Source organism: Hirsutella rhossiliensis, assembly GCF_020360975.1.
Source record: "Hirsutella rhossiliensis strain HR02 chromosome Unknown scaffold00003, whole genome shotgun sequence".
NCBI lineage: Eukaryota > Fungi > Ascomycota > Sordariomycetes > Hypocreales > Ophiocordycipitaceae > Hirsutella > Hirsutella rhossiliensis.
This window is the reverse complement of record NW_025408669.1, coordinates 1,837,349-1,854,482: the sequence shown is the minus strand read 5'-3', so window position 1 is coordinate 1,854,482 and position 17,134 is coordinate 1,837,349. Positions and strand designations below refer to the sequence as shown.

Below are 17,134 nucleotides of genomic sequence, written 5' to 3'. Positions count from 1 at the left end.
CTGTTCCTGGTCCCCTCTACAACGATCGTAGGGCCGTCGTCTATAGGGTCTGGTGCCGTTACTATCGACGGGGCGTCGCCATTAGTCCTAGCCCGTAGTGGTCCGCGTATTCTCTTGCCCTGTATCTGCAGCTGTGGTTGTATTCCTTCGACTTGCCCCTGGATTTGGGCCGGCTGTGCTTCCGTTGCCACTCGTCGGTGCTGGTATGGTCCATCGTTTTCGAGAGCCGGGCCGTATCTCTGTTCGTACTTATCCAAGGCCGCTGTCTGTTGCATATTGTCTAAAGAGGTCCAGGTCGGGTCTTGCCAACCTTGCCAGCGTACAAGGACTTCCGCCTACGGCCGCGGCCGGTTCTCTTCCACCTAGCGCATAGTATTTCCTCTACTACTTGGTGAGCCTCCCGTCTACTTGGATAGATGGGGTTGAGCGTCTGTGCGTTGCTGACCAGGCATTGGGTCCGTCCCCGCTCTCCGGAGTTGGTCGACGTGGAACCTATTATAGCAGCCCCTCGGGAGGTCTGCTAGTTCAACCGTGTACGGGTCGAGTACCTTGCTTATCGTATACTTAGCGTGCAGCCAGTCGAACTTCTTCTTAGGTCGCTCTGACGCGTAGTTCCGTAAGTCAAGCCAAACCTTATCGCCTACTTCGAAGCGTTCTGCCGCGTTCCGTCGTCTGTTAGCGAAGCGTTCTTGTTGCTGCGTAGCTGTCGCCATTGATGCTTGGCAGAGGTCCGTAATCTGTTGTAGTTTGGTAACAAATTTCTTTGCCCTGGTTTCTGGCGAATGCTGAGGATACTCTTCCGCATATGCTTCCGTAACGAGGGGAACTGGTGACTTCGGCTCATAGCCGTGTATAGCGAAGAATGGGGACATCCCTATAGAGGTATTGACCCGACCGTTTAACGCCATCTGAGCCGCGGGAACCCACTTATCCCAGTCGTTCTGGTTCTGGTTAATCACGGCGCGGAGGTATGCCTGTACTTCTTGGTTCATCCTCTCAGGGCCTCCGTCGGTTTGGGGGTGGTACGCCGTGCTTAGCTGCTGGTCGATCCCCAGTAACTTGCACATGTGCCTCCAAAAGCGGCCTACCCAATTCGAGCCCCTATCGCTCGTTATAGCGTCGGGCCACCAGTGGTAGCGGGCGAAGCACCATAGAAAACGCTCTGCACATGCTTCCGCTTCCATCGTTGGCATCGGTTCGAGTATAACTTCCTTACTTAGCCGGTCCTTGATAACCCAGAGGCAGCGGTTACCGTTCGCAAGGGAGGTCCGTAATAAAGTCCATCTGTATCTGGCGGAAGAAGCGGTCCGGTACGGGTAGCGGTCTAAGTAGACCCCTTTATGCTCGCGCCATATCTTCGTACGGCCGCAGACATCGCAGTTACGCAAGAAACGTCGGATATGCTGTTGCATTAGCGGCCAGTAGAAGTCCCTGGATACGGCTTCTATCGTCCCTTCCCGTCCCGGGTGGCCTACTACATGGGAGTCATGAACCTTCTGGATTAAGGAGCCCCGTAATTCGTTTAGCGACTCCTGCTCTAGCGGTGCTGCCTTGGCTGCTGCTTCTGTCGTGATCGGTGCGCCTGGCACCCATAAGCGGCCACGTAGTCGTAGGTGCCCCCGAGGATCAATAAAGCACTCGGCGACTTGTACCTTCAGCTTAAGCTTGGGGTCGAGGACCGAGATCCGTTTCGTACCGCGTTATAAACGCTTGTAAAGACTGGATCCTGGTTTGCCGTTTGCTGCCATAATTGTTGTAGCTCTGGGTCGTGGAAAACCGTGTGTTCTTCTTCGCCTTCTCCCGCTTGAGTCGACGTTACTCCGACGTAGGTACGTAGGGCTGCTTCTGGAATAAGCTGCATATCTCGTGCTTCGTGATCCGCTTCGTTTGGTCGGTCCTGTTCGCGGCGAGAGCGCGTCTGGCACCACTGCTTCCGTCCCGGACGGTACTGGAGCTGGAAGTTAAAACGCGAGAGATATTCAGCCCAACGTGCCTGCCTTTCCGAGAGCTGTTGGCGCGTCATGAAATACTCGAGGTTCTTATGGTCGGTAAGGATAACGAAGTTATCACAGCTTCGTAGCTCGGCTGACCATTGTTCGAGACAACGAATAATAGCGAGCATTTCCTTATCATGGATTGGGTAGTTGCGCTCAGCCGGTGATAGCTTCTGCGAGTGGAACGCTACTGGCTTGCGTTGTCCGTCGACTTCCTGCGTAAGTGTGCCCCCAAGCGCCCAGCCGCTACAGTCTGCTTCTACGAAGGTTGGCCTCTCGAAATCCCATTGAGTAAGAATAGGGGCGTTCGTAAATAGCGTCTTTAGTGTCTGGAACGCCATATCGTGCTCGTCCGTCCACTTGAACTTAGTCCCTCTCCTGTTAGTGCTGTTAGGGTGCAGTTATTTCCGAGGCTTGCGGTATAAATATCCGGTAGTAGTTAACGAATCCTAGAAAACTGCGCACCCCTTCTGGGTAACGGGGACTGCCCACTCGACTATTGCTCGTATCTTGTCGGGATCTGCCTGAATGCCAATTCCTGCGTGAATAATGAATCCTAGGTACTTAATCCGCTTGACTCCAAATTCGCATTTCTCCGGGTCTAGGTGTAGTCCATGCTCGGCGAGGCGTTCTAAAACTAACCGTACCTTCCGGAAATGGTCTTCTCTGCTCCCGCTCGAATAGATAAGTATATCGTCCATATAAGCAGAGGCGAACTCGTCGAGGTAGTCTCGTAGGATACCGTTAATATACCGCTGGAAGGTTGCTGGCGCGCCACTTAGCCCGAACGGGGTAACCATCCATTCGAAGAGACCGTACCGGGTGCGGAACGCTGTCTTCCACTCGTCTCCTTCTGCAACCCGTACTTTATGGAACGCTTGTACCACGTCGACCTTAGTGAACCACTTCGCATCTTTTAGGTTGCGAAGTGTGTCCCTATTAGAGGAAGGGGTAACGGTCCGACTTAGTGATTGCGTTCAACGCTCTGTAGTCACAACAGAATCGCAGCCCGCCACCTGGTTTCCTCACAAACAGGACTGGAGCTGCTGCTTCTGAACTGCTTGCACGGATAAATCCTTTATCCACTAGGTCTCGTAGAGTCTTCTTAAGAACCAGGAGTTCCTCTCGTGACATACCGTATAGTGCTCCATACGGTAGTGGTAACTGCTGGCCATTCGGGTCCTCCTTGATTCTGATTTCGTGGTCTATGCCTGGCTTATGAGGATTCAGCTTATCAGCTTCCTTCTTCATAAATAGAGGCAGTAAATCGTGGAACCGCTGGGGTATCGTTCGGCGTAGCTCTGCTTCTGACATGGGTTTCTTTGGTGATAACGCCCTTTCGATATCCTTCATGCTGATAGCGAAAATCGCCGTGGCAGCTGCCTCTCTTCCTTCCTGCTTGCGGATCCTTTCAAAGTAACCCACAAAGGTACTGGCTAGTACGTGCTTTGCTTCTTCGAACTCCTTGGCTTTCGCAGAATATTCTCCTTCCCCGAGGTGATCTACCCAGTCTTGTGTAGGTTCATGCCATAGTCGTTTCTCGTGGGGCACTGAGTACGACTTTGTGTGGCATAACCAGGGTTTTCCTAGGATTAGGGGGAATTCCAATCGGGGCACCACGTAGGCACAGATCGTCTGTATGTGGCCGTTGACCTCCATTGATAGCCATACGAGGCCCCTAATCGTTGCTCCTTCCATTGCCCCTGATGCTCCTGTAATAGCTCGCGGTGCTATTTCCACTATAGGAACTTCCAACTTTTCGACGACTTCTTCGTCAACCGCGGCGTAGCACTGGCATCCCTCGTCTACGAGTGAGGAGAAGAGATTGGTCCTATTGATAATGCTTCGAATTATTGTAGGACCAACTTCCATTTTTCCTGAGAACTTCTCTTCTTTTGCCACTGCTCCGTTCTTTGGCCTCGAGACCCGTCTTTGTTTCGAGGCTACGCATTTCCCGAGAGGGATGGGGTCTCGCTAAGTCCTGACTCTTCCTCACTAGAGTCGTTACCATCATCTTCCAGCAAGGGCATGATCCTAGCGGTGCGGACTTTTACATCCCTCGACCGGCTAGGGTCCTGTCCTGGCGAGTAGGGGCAAGCGGCAATGAAATGGGTGTTGTCGCCGCAGCGGAGACAACGACCCTCGTCACGGCGTTTATTCCGTTCGTCCTCGGATACCCACCTCGCCCGTTGCTTCCGTCCTGACCTAGGCTGGAAGCGAACCGTCTTGCTCGTTCCACTTGACCCTGGCCGTTCGCCCGTCCTCTCTGACCCTGCCCTGAGTGCGTGTAACCGTCATTATTACGTCGCCGTCATGGTCGCGTGCGTCACGTGCGTTCTGCTCGGCGGGTAACGTTGCTGACGGTGCCGGGGTGTTGTCGTTACCGGCGACCTGGATGTTGCCGATGCCTGATGCCTGCCCTTGGTCACGTTGCCCGCGGAGCCCTGCTTCCTCTGCAACGCCTTAAACTTCGCGGTGTGCTCGAACGCCCAAGCAATCGGGTGTAGACGTTGGATGTACTCGTTGTAGTCCTTCGGCATGATAACCGGGACTAGTTGCTCACGGAGAGCAGGAGAGATCGAGTTCCGTAGCCATGCGAGCTTGGAAGCATTATCCCAGCTCGCGCCGCCCGCTTTGGTCAATGTTTCCTCGAATTCAGGAGGAACTTCCCAAACTCTTGGCTGTCTCGTTGAATGAGGTGCGCAGCCTGTCCTGCGCCCTCTCTGTCTGCTGCACGCTGCCGAACGTCTGGGCTAGGTGCGAGAAGAATTTCCGGGGGTCTGGGTTGCCCTTCGCGCTCTCTTGCCTCCAAAAACCCTCGACTCTCCTCATCATCTGATCCGGCAAGGTCTGCAGGATCTCGTACCACACGACGTTGTTATTGCCGTTTAGGCCCTCCTCTTCGTCGGTATTGTACTTAAATACCAGACGGTCGAGGTAGAAGTGGAAGGACTCGGGTTGACCGTTCCACTTCGGCCAAGTCATCGGCTTGCGCTTCTTGCCACGGTCCATTTCCTGGGCTGCTTCCGGCCTCGGTTCGACGGGTAAGATCGCCGGGGTACTGAGCACCCCGGGCTGGGTGTCAACGGTGGCGCTGCTAGGCTAGCCCGGTGAACATCTTCCGCAGTTCTTCGTCTCCCGCGATCCCAGATAAGATCTGCAAGAGCTCTTGCTCCTTCCCTCCATCGGCTCGTTGCGCCGCCGGTCGCGGTGCCCTGCATAACTACTATTGTCCTCCATCTTGTTCGTCCGTCTCGTCGTCCGATCGATCGTCCGTCTCGTCGTTTAGCCTATCGCCTGTCTTGCTGTCTGTCCTGCTGACTGTCCTGCTGTCTGTCCTGCTGTCTGTCCTGCTGTCTGTCCTGCTGTCTGTCCTGCTGTCTGTCCTTCTGTCTGTCCTGTCTTTTGTTAACTGGTAGCTCAATATGTTACAGGGTCAGCACTGTTAGCACAGGTGCTGGGCGTAATTGATGTAAATTGAGCTACAAAGAGTGTAAAGGGGAGACGTGTCTACATCGCTCCCTTTAGGAGTCGTGTCCGTGGCGCTCGCACGTGACTAGTCTGGCCATGCCAGATCTACACATCGGGGCGTAGCCCCTTACATAGACGAAGACATGAAGGTGGCTTGTACTTGTAGTTTCACCTACCCTAGACCTTGTTTAGGCAATCAAGGGATTAAGTTCCTGCGCGGGTATTCATGGCAGCTGCTGACTAAGCGATGACCAGAAGCTTAACTTTACCTAATTAGTTAAATGCACGCAGCGAGCCAAGTCGCATTTCCTTGCATCCATCATCTTCCTCGATCGCGCTCTTGCTAGACCTCGTTCCTCGAGTCTCCCCACTGAATCTCGCACACCCTCGCCCCCCCTGCGATTGAGCCTATCCCACCATGGCGGACTACGACAAGCGTCCTCATGGGGGCTACAACAACCGCAAGCGAAGATACAAAGGTAGGTCGCGCAGCGCCCAGCCAACCTCCATCAAACGCGACCAGGAGCTTATCCTAGTTCCGCCCCCCAGACGACGATGACCACTACGATCGCCGACAGCAGCGCAGACGAGTCGACTCGGCCCCGGTTCCCGTTCGCCTACGCCGGCAGCTCCTCAGTCTCGCCGATTCTCCCCTGCGCCAGTGGGGTGCCGAGGTGCAGTCCATCGCTGGTATGCTGAGCGACAACCACGAGGATGAACAGCTGCGCGACACCTTTGTCAACCTTGCTTTGCAGCTGGCTGTCGAGCAGCCGCTGAAAACCCCCTTTGTGGCTGCCGTCGTCCTCGTCGAGAACACGCTCAAGCCCGACATTGTCGACGTCGTCCTCGTGCGCCTCGCCCAGGCAATCGACAACAACCTCGCCCTCGGCGACTGGCGACAGGTCAAGCTTCTCCTCAAGTTCTTGGCCTGCCTGCAGTCGTGCTTGGAGGGAGATGGCGTCTTTCCCCTCCTGGAAGAGCTGTTCAGCCGCGCTGCTGACCTCCAGACGGCAAGCTCAGACGATGTCCGTCATCTGCTCAACGCCCAGCCCACGAACACCCCGCTGACTTCATCACAGACGATCGGTACGGAAATAGTCAAGATGATCCTCTTGACCATCCCATACGCAATGGCCGCGGCTCCAGGCCAGTTTCAGCAAAAGGCGGCTGACCTGATGGACAAGACTGACATCATCGCCTCCGAGCCGCACGCCCTGCAAGCCCTGGTTGACCCTTTCCACCCCGAGGGCTCCCAAGAGAGCCCCGCTGCTTCTCGTAACCTGTGCATGCTGTTGCAGAAGCAGCTCCAGGCCGAGGCTGCCAACAACTGGGAGCTTGCCTGTCTGCCCCGCCCCTGGCAGCTGCCCCTGGAGGAAATTGAGGCTCAGGATAAGCTTGCAAACGCCCCCAAGCACGCGTTGCCCGTCATCACCGTCCCCAAGACCGTCGTTGCTGGGCCAAGGCCGCTCTTCCCCGAGGTCTTCTTCTCCGTCTTTGCCGACCAGGACATTGAATCTGTCCCCGGAGCAAGCGACATTGCCGCATCACTGATCCGAGATGGTCTCGTCGACACCATCAACATCCTCGACTTCAACCGAAACGCCGTGGCTCGGTACCTGATGGATCTCGACTGCTACTTTGCCGACGGCACCTTTGTCAAGCGAGCAACACCCTTTGACGAGCTGCGCAACTTCCCCGATAGCCGCGCCACGTGGAAGCCAGAAGACGTCGCCATCGACACCGTCTTCTCCCAACTTTTCCTGCTGCCCAAGCCTGAGCGCAAGGTAGTCTACTATCACTCCGTGCTCACAGAAGCTTGCAAACTTGCCCCTGCGGCCATTGCACCCAGCCTCGGCAGAGCTATAAGATATCTATATCGAAACGGCCCGCAGATGGATCTGGAGCTCAACTACCGTTTCCTCGACTGGTTTTCGCACCACTTGAGCAACTTTGGATTCACCTGGAAGTGGGCCGAATGGGTCGACGACACGCAGCTGCCCGATCTTCACCCTCGCAAATGGCTCTTGCTGGGTGCGCTGGACAAGGAAGTGCGACTCAGCTTCGCGCAAAGAATCCAGAAGACACTACCTGAGCCGTATCAGCCTCTCGTCGGCCCCGAAAAGGAAAAGGACGTGCCGGACTATAAATTCGACGATCCTGGTGGGTTTCTTATCCCCCTGACGATGCGTCGGTGCCACTAATGCGGAGCTCAACGTGACAGACACTCCTTTTGCGAAAGAAGGCCAAGAGATTGGCGCGCTCCTTAGGCGAAAGGCTCCTGATGAGGAGTTGCAGGCCGTCATCGACGGCATCCAGGCCCAGGCTGCCGAGCGTGCACTCGACCCTGTCGTGACCAGCACAGACGTCTTCATGACGGCTGTCTGCTGGGTCGGGTCCAAGTCGCTCAGCCACGTGCTAGCCTGCATTGATAGAACCAAGGGAAAGCTCGTCGATGCCGGCTCCGCATCGCCCGCCGCCCGGGTCCAGATCATTGCGGCGGTCATGAGCTACTGGCACGCGCACCCCGGCGTCGCGTTGTCCATCCTCGAGAAGCTGCTCAACTACTCGATACTCACCCCCTTTTCCATTGTAGACTGGACCCTGGTCGCCAGCACGCCCGCCAACGGCACCAACGGAGGCGAGTCCCTCGGACAGTCGCACATCTTCGAGCTCGTTTGCAACACCGTCGCCAAGGTCAGCGGTCGGCTTCGCCAGGTGCTGACCTCTGCCGACGCCGACGACGAGACCCGCGAAAAGGAGATTCTGGCCATGCGGGAACTCTTCCGCGCCGCCAACGACGCCCTCGTCAGCTGGGCGGGCGGCAGCAAGGACGAGGTGATGGAGACGGGTGACGGGTCGAGCGAGAAGGAAGCCCTGGTTCGACGCTGGGGCCAGCGCTGGCTCAGGGTCTTTCAGCGCATGGCGGCGATTGAGGAGGCGTTTGTTCTCGAGGCCACCAAGGCTAGGGAAGTCCCCATGGACGTGAAGGCTGTAGAGGGCTAGAGAGCGGCAGCGGTATAAGCATTGCGGCCTATGCCCTCTCTGAGCTACGGTCTGGCCGCTTCTACATCTTCTTCCCAGCGTTCTTGAAGTGTGGGACGGAAAACGGCTGCGTGGAGGGCGGACATGTACAGTAAAAGGCACAGCTGGATGACGGACCCCCGAGGCTTCCGCCGTCAATCAATGAGGTGATTTGGGCAAGGGAAAGAGTACGGTGACCTCGAGCCTGGTCGCAGGACACACAAGGACATATTGAGAATGTGAAGAATGCAAGGCTGGCTGACCGCAATACCGGCAGTTTGGCGCCCGGTCAGTCGGGAGTATTCATTCGCTGCCTCGAACATTGGGTGCCCTGCAAGCCGGCGGCATTCAGTCCGTGGCGCGTGTCCACTTCCGAGTCCGCGTCTGGATGCCGACGCATAGTATCGCGAATCAAAGAGCCAGACGAAACGGCGCAGCAATAAAAAGCAAAACCCACTGCCATGCCGTACCGTTTCCCTCCGGTCGATGGCAGTCTTCGATCCCAACGCCAAAGCAAAGCAAAGTGAACATGCCATGCCAACTCCCGCCCCTTGCCGTGTGTTCATTCTTTCCAGAGCGAGGGCGATGGTGCCATACGCACGCGCAGGGCTGTCTAGCAGCGCAAGGGGAGATGGTCAGTTTTTCCAACACGGCCAAGACCGCGAAAAGGGGGACTCAATCGCCCGCCAGGGTCACACTATCAGTTTCCGTTTGATCGGCTGCGGAACCAGGAGGCCGTCCATCGTCTGCTGTGGGCCCTCCGACGCCTTCTCGCCCATGCGCTTGATCTTCTCGAGCAAGTGACTGCAGGCACGTTAGATTGATTCTGTCCCAGACGGGCCGTGGGCGCCGCCGAAACTGCTGCACGAGGTCGTGGAAGCCCTCTCGCGCCGATCTACTTAGATCAGGCGGCGGTACGTCCCTGCTCAAGCTGCTGCTTCTGCTTCTGCTGCGAAGCGGCAGTGGAGAGGGACATGGTGCCACGTTGCTGCTGGCAGGAGGGGAAGGGCGGGTGCGTGCGCGCGTGCTCACGGCTGTGGCAACGGCTGGGGCAGCGGTTGGGGGCAAAGGGACATGCGATTCAAGGAGCACGAGGATGAGAAAGGGGGGGAAGTATGCGTACTTGATGGGCAGGTGGCCGCGACTCTCCGTGACGGCGAGGCTGACCCTCTCGAGCTGCTGCTCGTGATCGTCGAAGTGTTCGCGAATCCGAGCCTGGCACTCTTCGTCGTCGCCCCCGCGGACTATATAGCCGCAGCCCTCCTGGTCGCAGGTCCACGTGTTGTCGGGCCCCTGCGGCGTGGTCGAGGGGATCTTCTCGGCGCGTATCACAATCTTGATGGGCGTCTCTTGATGTAGCGCGGGCCGGCCACTGTCCGGAGTGTCTCCATCCTGCGGTGTTTCCACATCGGGCGCGTCCTCCATGGCGTCGTCGCCGTCCGAGAAATAGTGAGAATTCCCCAGTCCCGGTGCCTCTGCCTCTGCCTCGGAATCGCTTTCCAGCTGTGAATGCGGTCGTTTCTTGTTCGTGACGGCCGGTCGGAGGAAGCTCTTCCTGCCAGTGCGTCGGCCCTCACGCTTGAGGCTCTTGCCCCGTCCTGCGGCTGCCACGTCGGCTGACCCGGCGCCATCCGGCCCCCCCCTGCCACGGGTGGTGACGGGGGCGACAGTCGCTGGAGAAGGCTGGATGTCCTTTTTGGACTGGCGGACCATGCGCTTTCGAGGCACAAGCTTGACGGGAAAGTCTGAGGGCTTGAAAACCACGAGTCGTAACTCTGCGGTTGAGAGCTGCTCGAGGAAAGCATAAATCTCATGGCTCTCATATTTGGATTTTTCTAGGTTTTCCAGGAGCGCCGATGCGTTGTAGTGCAAGACTTCCTGGACGGGAATCTTGAAGGAGCCAACGGTGCCGTCTCGGTATTGGGGGAAGCTGTAAGTGAAGTAGATCTTGTTGAGAACCGAAGTTGTCGCCAACCCTTTCTTTGTATCAATCAGCGCATCGTAGGCCATTTCCATGGCGTTGAAGACTGAGTCGAAGGGCGACTCGTCGTCACCAGCCGCGGCGCTCTCCGGCTGTGTGGTCTGCCTCGGAGACTGCTTTGGGGGTGGCGGAACAGAGCGAGGCTTGAGCTCAGGGGCAACGTTCGCGGCAGCCGAGGGGACGCGTGAGCTGGCCACTCGTGAGCTTTGCCTGGACATAGCCGCTTCCACACTACTGCTCTTGGGGAGAGGTGTCGAGGCACTTTCTCGCGGCATAGGGCTCAGGGCCTCGGCAGAGGGCATGGGACACAGCTTGCGAGGGTTCTTCATCGAGTCTTCTATTTTTTGGACAAGCTCCTTTTTCAGGTCAGCGGGCAGGTTCGTTTGAGGGCATTGGTTAGGGTTGAGACGTACTGCGTGCTCCGTGGTGAGCCACCTGTAGAAGGCAGTGGGAATCCAATCGATGAGGCTCTCCTGCTGAGCGAACTGGCAGATGAAGAATCCGGCGTGCTCGCTGCAGCGCGCAATAACCTCGTCAAAGGTGCACCCGTCACCGACGCGGGCAGCGTATTGGAGGAAGATGCTGGCGAGCTCATCCATCAAGCTAGACTGCTTCTGCTTCTTTGACCTTTTGGGGGCGCGCCTCGAGTTGTATATGTCGACCATGTTGTAGTAGAGCGTGGTGGCCTCGCACATCTTGCGGTAGATGGAGCGGTAGGCGGGCGAGGGATTAATCTCGTACCAGCCGCCTCGGCCCGAGACCCAGATGAGGGGGCTCCCATCCGGCGACTCGCCGATGGAATATGAGACGCATTGGCGGATTTCGAGGGGAATCGACTTGCGGACTCGCATGATCACTGGCGGGGAAAGAAAGGATTAGGGACCAAGAGGCGCGTGAGGGAGAGGCGGTCCGAACTCACAGCGAGACTTTTGCGACGGGTCGTCGATGACGAGATGGCCTCTGACAATGTAGGGGCCCCTGATGCCTACATGGAGGGCATTTTCGAGCGTGTGGCCGTCGCCATGGAGGACGACGGCATCGCGCAGCTCAAAGATGGGCCAGTCGTCGGAAAGCACGTCCTTTGGCACGGAGCGCACGACCGAGGCTTCCTGGCGCCATCGGATCTGGCTGTCGTCGACGCTGTCGACGCTCGACGTTGACGCACGGCGCCTGCGCCCTACCATGATCCGGCTACAGCGGCGAGCCGTGGGATCATGAAAAGCGACGATGAGGATGGGCCGAGGGGATCAGTGTGGCGGCTGCTGTGGGGGCACGCGTCGAAGAGGGTCTGCTGTCGAATGGAGCACTGGGAGGGAGAGACAAGTTTGCTGCAAGAGGGAGTGAGAGCAATGCGTATGCGGGTGGTGGTGAAAATGGAAGTGAAGATGACGGTGGTAGGTGCGTTTGAGTTGGCGGCGCGACGCGGCCAGAAAGGACTGGTCTTGCTTTGCCGGCTGCTGTGCAGTACGCGTGGGTCGCGGCGCCAAACCCGAGGATACTTTGCAGACAGCTGGCTGGCGGGGCGGGCATTACAGGCTGGGGACCCTCGACCTAAAAAGCAGCCCGTGGAGCGCGACATGTACTGTTTTACGGATACGGAGTACGGATACTGTACAGTACGTACCTAGGTAGCTGATACCCTCCACGTGGGTCCACCTTCGCTGGGTGGGTAGTTTAGGTAAGCCGCTTTCTCACTGTACTCGGATGCGGGCTTTAGTCGGCTTGACAACTGTACCTTCGCGCCCCGGGCGGACTTGAGAACAGGGGCCGGGGCGACTGCCCGTGATAGGTGCGTATAGCAGTGTTAGCTCGTGCCTATGTCTATAATTATGTGTTTAATCTCTAGCTGTGACGGGTTTTCTTCATCTCTATTTCGTGCCTTTATTGCCCGCCTGCGCCTTAAACTGCCTGCCGAAATGGCGGTAGATTATCGGACTAACCACTAGCCCACTGAATGGTAGCTTGATTAGTCAACTCAGTGTTAGTCAGCAACTAGACACTTAGGTAGCCAAGCTTCTTCGCACACATGCACGTTTGCCCGACGGACCTCGCAACACCGCCCGCCCGGAGTGTGTGGTCGGAAGCTGCTCGCCCGCTTCTATAAGTGGCGGTAGCTCTTTCTTTTGCTTTAAGAAGCTAAAATTGTTTTACCTTATATAACGAGCTATATGCCTATATAACTCTTTTACTTATATATCTATTATACGCCCCTAAAAGTCTCTTAGCTTATGATTGTTAACGCTTGATGACTATTTTTCCGGCAACGCTATTATGTGTGCACCATAGTTGCAAGACTGCCGATTGGGAAAACAGTTATAGCGCGTGTGACAGTCACTCAGCCCCTGTTTTTAGCCCCGCCCGGGGCGCGAAGGTACCTACCTACCTAGCTAGGCACAAACACAGTATGCGGTAAACCCTACAGGTACATACTCAGATACCTATGTACATATACTAGCCCATTCCGCCGGCGCACCTCTTGTACTCCGTACTTATTGGCCAGTCTATACCTAGGTACCTATTGAACCACTACCCCAGTCCAACGACTCCTGGCCCCCCCAGCTAGAGGTCCCTGGAGGTTTTTTTCTGCACCACCAAGAAAGAGCCTTTTACATATCCTCATCCTTCCGACTTGCAGTCCGCTCCTTTTCGCGCTGCGCCGCTTCTCCCTCATGAGGACCACTTCAAGTTGATACAGGCGCACAACAAACCCACTACCGTTAGTCCTCGTCTTCGCGCATCGGCAGGCGCCTCCTCCCTCGGCAAAGTTCGCATGCGACCAAGTGCTCGCGTGTTGAGGATGGCCTCCGAAGTCGTCCGCGATGGCGTCTTTGGTATGCGCGCACGATCCCTTCTCCCGCTGCGACGCTCGAATTAGCGTTGCTGACTTGCTTGCTTCGTCGCAGCCATCAATAAACCCTGCGGCCAGAGCTCGGCGCAGATCATCCGCGAGTGCCAGTACCACTTCAACCCGTCGACCTTCTTCAAGCCCATGATCGAAGCCACCAAGTCGCAGCGCCTCAAGGAGTCCAAGGGGCAATTCAAGCGCCGCAGAGAGGTCAAAAGAAGCAACCAGGTCAAGATGGGTCACGGAGGCACCTTAGATCCCCTGGCCACCGGTGTGCTCATCGTCGGCATCGGATCCGCCACCAAGATGCTGCCCCAGTTCCTCGACTGCACAAAGACGTACGAGACGACCGTCGTCTTTGGCGCCAGCACCGACACGTACGACCGCGTGGGTCGCATCATCAACAAGCGGCCCTACGACCACATCACCAAGGAAATGGTCCTCAAGGAACTTGCCAGCTTTAGGGGCAAGCAGACCCAAGTCCCCCCGCTCTACTCGGCCCTCAAGATGAACGGCAAGCCGCTCTACGAGTACGCGCGCGAGGGAAAGGCCATCCCCCGCGAGATTGCGGCCAGGGACGTCGACGCCCTCGAGGTCGAGCTCGTCGAGTGGTACGAGCCCGGCACGCACAACCACCGCTGGCCCACCGAGGAGGCCGAGGCGGCCGAGCGCAAACTTGCCGAGCAAGTCTGGCGGGTTAAGAAGCTGCAGGAGACGTCCAAACAGCTGACTCCTGAAGAAAAGGAGGAAGACGACCAAGCAATGGCAGCGCATGAGTCGTTCAAGCGCAAGTTTGAGGCGAGACAGGACGAGCTCATCACCGACGTGCCAAAGAGGCGGAGACAGAGTCCCCCGCAGGCCTTGATGTCGGGCGCCCTTGGCTCACTCCCCCCGCCCGGGTACTCGACCAAGGGGTCCAACCTCGTGCCTCCGTCTCCGGACCAGGACACGCCCCCTCCGTGGACCGACGAGGGCCCCCCGGCCTGCAAAATCCGGCTGACGGTGACGTCGGGCTACTACGTGCGCAGCTTCTGCCACGACCTGGGGGCCAAGCTCGAGTCGGCCGGCATCATGGCCGAGCTGTGTCGCGTTCGCCAGAGCGACTTTACCGTCGGGGGCATCAACACGCTCGACTTTGACGACCTGACCAAGGGCGAAGATGTCTGGGGGCCCAAGGTGGCCAACATGCTTGCGCGCTGGAACGGCGAGCCTGAGGGCCATTGGCCTGGAACCCCGGCCACCACCAAGCCCAAGCAGGTCTCGGAAGATTCGCCGACGCCCAAGAAGCATGAGCAAAAGTCGCCCAGCTTGCCCCGGGCCAACCCAAGCTCGCCTCAGGCCGAGAAGCGCAAGCGTTCTCCCGCCCAAGAAGGGGCCCAATCGACGCCGCGCAAAGTGCCGGCGACGGCTAACGACGAGTCAATCAACAAGCCAGGCCGATCTGAAGCCGAAAAAGAGCGGAATGGCATCGAGGATTAATCGACCGCCGCAGACGTGAGAGGCGCCGAGTTTACCGGCACTGCCTAGGACGAGGCTGAGGCAGGGAGCTACAAAAGGAGAAAAGGGCGTTGAAGGAGGGGCGTCAAGGTTCTGCGTTATATCGAGTCTTCTTATGCTTTTCATTTTCGATTCTAATTTGGAATCGACACCATGGGGGGCCGGAGGCACACCCGCGGCGAGCCTCGTCATGCTTGCACTCAAAGTGGAAAAGGGGAGACAGACAAGGCTCTGGAAATACGCATCGAAGGCGGCTACGATAGAGGAATGGGCCAACTTGATGGTGTCAAGGACACTAAAGTCCACGTATTATTTACGATATCGTGAAGCTGGCTAGGTAGTAGCTGTCTATCGTGAACTCATGGCCCAATTCCTTGGTGCATGGTGCCGGGCTCGGTATACACCACGGTAGCTGCCCTCGACGGGCCTTGTATGCGACTCGCGGTGGTCGGGAGCGACGTCAAGACGTATGATTAAGTCTCCCATCCCGAGTTGCATCGGCGCGAGGCGCGCACACGACCATCGTGGACGGTCGACCCGTGCGTGCAGCCCTTGGCCAGAGGGAAGAAGCGGGGGAAGCGACGTTCTCATGGCTTTCAAGACTGTCTTTGCTCCCCAGCTGCCCCTGGCGCCCTTTCCAATGGTGGCTGGCTTGGCGTGTGCTTCCCTCTCTGTGCTTGACGTGCAGACCTTTCATTTCCTAGCGGATAGAAAGGAGTGACGCTTGCATTACTTGTCGTCCAGCAGGCTCCTAGCCTTTTCGATCCTCTGCATGGCCACCTCGAGCCTCTCAAGCTGCCTCCGCTTATCCGTGTCGCGCTTCTCGAGCTCGCCGACGCGCTGCTCGAGGCGGGCACGGGCACGGCGCTCGTCGGCCACCATCTCGTTTGCCTGCTCAAAGAGGCTCGCACTCAGCTCCTCGACCTCCTTGCTGGTGGCGCTGAGGCGGCCCTCTGCCTCGCGGCGCAGTGTCTTCTCGCGTGTCAAGGCCTCGAGCAGGTCCTCGGTGGTGTTGTTGGTGGTGGCGCTGGAAGGCAGAGGCGGGGTGTCGGAGCGCAGGTTGGGCGTCGACTTGCGCGGGTAGAGGAGAGCCGAGATGCGGCCCGGGGCGGACTGGAGGAACGAGGTGCGCGTGGGGCTCGGGGCGGCCGAGGCGGGATCGAGCTGGTGCTGCGGTTGGGCGAGGGACGACGGGGCTCGCGGGGCCGTCTGTTGGGCGCGCAGCTTGGATAGCTCGGCCTCGTAGGCGGCCCAGCGGTCGGCGGCGGCGGCGGCCTTTTGGTTGAGGTGGCGGACCTGGGACTCGAGGTCGTGGATGCGGGACTGGGCGAGCAGCAGCTCCGACGACTCGGTGGCCGACGACGACCGGCCGTAGCCGCAGCCGGGGCAGCACGCCGTCATGGTCGCGGTCCTCGGCGCCGTCGTCGATGCGGGGAGCTGAGCCGTGGCCATGGTCAGGACGGCGGTCGAGGACATGGCCGCGCCGTGTTTGTCTTTCCCTCGTTTGGTTGCAGGTTGCGGAGGAGATGCGGCGGCGGCGGGCGGAGGGCCCTTTTTTTTTTCTTCACGTGGCGGCGGCGGCGAGGCTGATGGTGGTGATGACGAGGGCGGGCTTGTTGGTCTGGCGGATGCGCGTGTCGGGCCCGAGAAGACGGGGGTTTTTGTCCATCAGCCTCAGACGACTCAGCAGACAGGCAGAGTGAGAAACGAGGCAATAAGAGAGGGAGAGAGTGACCAAGAAAAAGAGTGGCGGTGCCCAGTTCATGCGTCGAGGCATGGATGGATGGATGGCATGCGCCGACTTGTTTGTGTTCACGTCCGGTACCCGACACGTACCTAGATACCTGGCCGGGATAGGAGCGCAAGCGGTTCGGCGGCGGTACCGCCACTGGTGGACACTTGGGGCGGGGCCTGGTCCGGAATGACCTTGACCTACGGTACAAGTTGCAAGGTCTGAGGTATTCTGTACAATGGGAGAGACATGGTAGGTACTTTGCGTGTGCGCCGCAGCTTCAAGAAGGGTCCATCTTACGCTGTAGATGGTGAGAGAAGGCAGCGGCAACCAAGAATAGAGCACTGATAGTTAAGGGCCTGGCGGGCGCGAGAAGACAATGCGCTACACTGTCCTGTTCTGTGCGGTAGGCATGCATGCACAGTACTGTAGTACTGTACCTGCACAACTTGACGACAGTGGAGAGGCCCTGTGACTGATGGCGATTGGCTCCACTATGACGCGTGGAATGGAGAGCGTTCAGGCCTCCGAGGCACCGGCCGGGCGGGCATTCAATGCCGCTAATCAATCAGCCGCCAATACTAAACAAAGCA

The 17,134-nt window shown here is 57.9% G+C and overlaps 5 protein-coding genes across 5 annotated transcripts; 2 read left to right on the top strand and 3 right to left on the bottom strand.

Annotated features, from left to right (window-relative positions):
- Window positions 1-404: 404 nt before the first annotated feature.
- Window positions 405-1,184, bottom strand: HRG_03100 (integrase core domain-containing protein; the record flags this gene model as incomplete). Its single annotated transcript, XM_044861571.1, has 1 exon — window positions 405-1,184. The coding sequence occupies one exon, from the start codon at window positions 1,182-1,184 to the stop codon at window positions 405-407; it is 780 nt and encodes a 259-aa protein (XP_044722597.1).
- Window positions 1,185-5,883: 4,699 nt separating this feature from the next.
- Window positions 5,884-8,468, top strand: HRG_03099 (MIF4G like domain-containing protein; the record flags this gene model as incomplete). The annotated part of the gene is made up of 4 exons (XM_044861570.1): window positions 5,884-5,944; window positions 6,015-6,490; window positions 6,545-7,625; window positions 7,687-8,468. 4 exons carry the CDS (start codon window positions 5,884-5,886, stop codon window positions 8,466-8,468), a joined length of 2,400 nt encoding a protein of 799 aa, XP_044722596.1.
- Window positions 8,469-9,178: 710 nt separating this feature from the next.
- On the bottom strand, window positions 9,179-11,651 carry HRG_03098 (defective in methylation-7 protein; the record flags this gene model as incomplete). The annotated part of the gene is made up of 4 exons (XM_044861569.1): window positions 9,179-9,290; window positions 9,610-10,823; window positions 10,881-11,323; window positions 11,387-11,651. The coding sequence occupies 4 exons, from the start codon at window positions 11,649-11,651 to the stop codon at window positions 9,179-9,181; spliced, it is 2,034 nt and encodes a 677-aa protein (XP_044722595.1).
- Window positions 11,652-13,237: 1,586 nt separating this feature from the next.
- HRG_03097 (putative tRNA pseudouridine synthase 4) lies at window positions 13,238-14,791 on the top strand (the record flags this gene model as incomplete). Its single annotated transcript, XM_044861568.1, has 2 exons — window positions 13,238-13,298; window positions 13,371-14,791. 2 exons carry the CDS (start codon window positions 13,238-13,240, stop codon window positions 14,789-14,791), a joined length of 1,482 nt encoding a protein of 493 aa, XP_044722594.1.
- A 747-nt stretch (window positions 14,792-15,538) lies between these two features.
- HRG_03096 (GDP/GTP exchange factor sec2p domain-containing protein) lies at window positions 15,539-16,285 on the bottom strand (the record flags this gene model as incomplete). Its single annotated transcript, XM_044861567.1, has 1 exon — window positions 15,539-16,285. One exon carries the CDS (start codon window positions 16,283-16,285, stop codon window positions 15,539-15,541), a length of 747 nt encoding a protein of 248 aa, XP_044722593.1.
- Window positions 16,286-17,134: the final 849 nt, after the last annotated feature.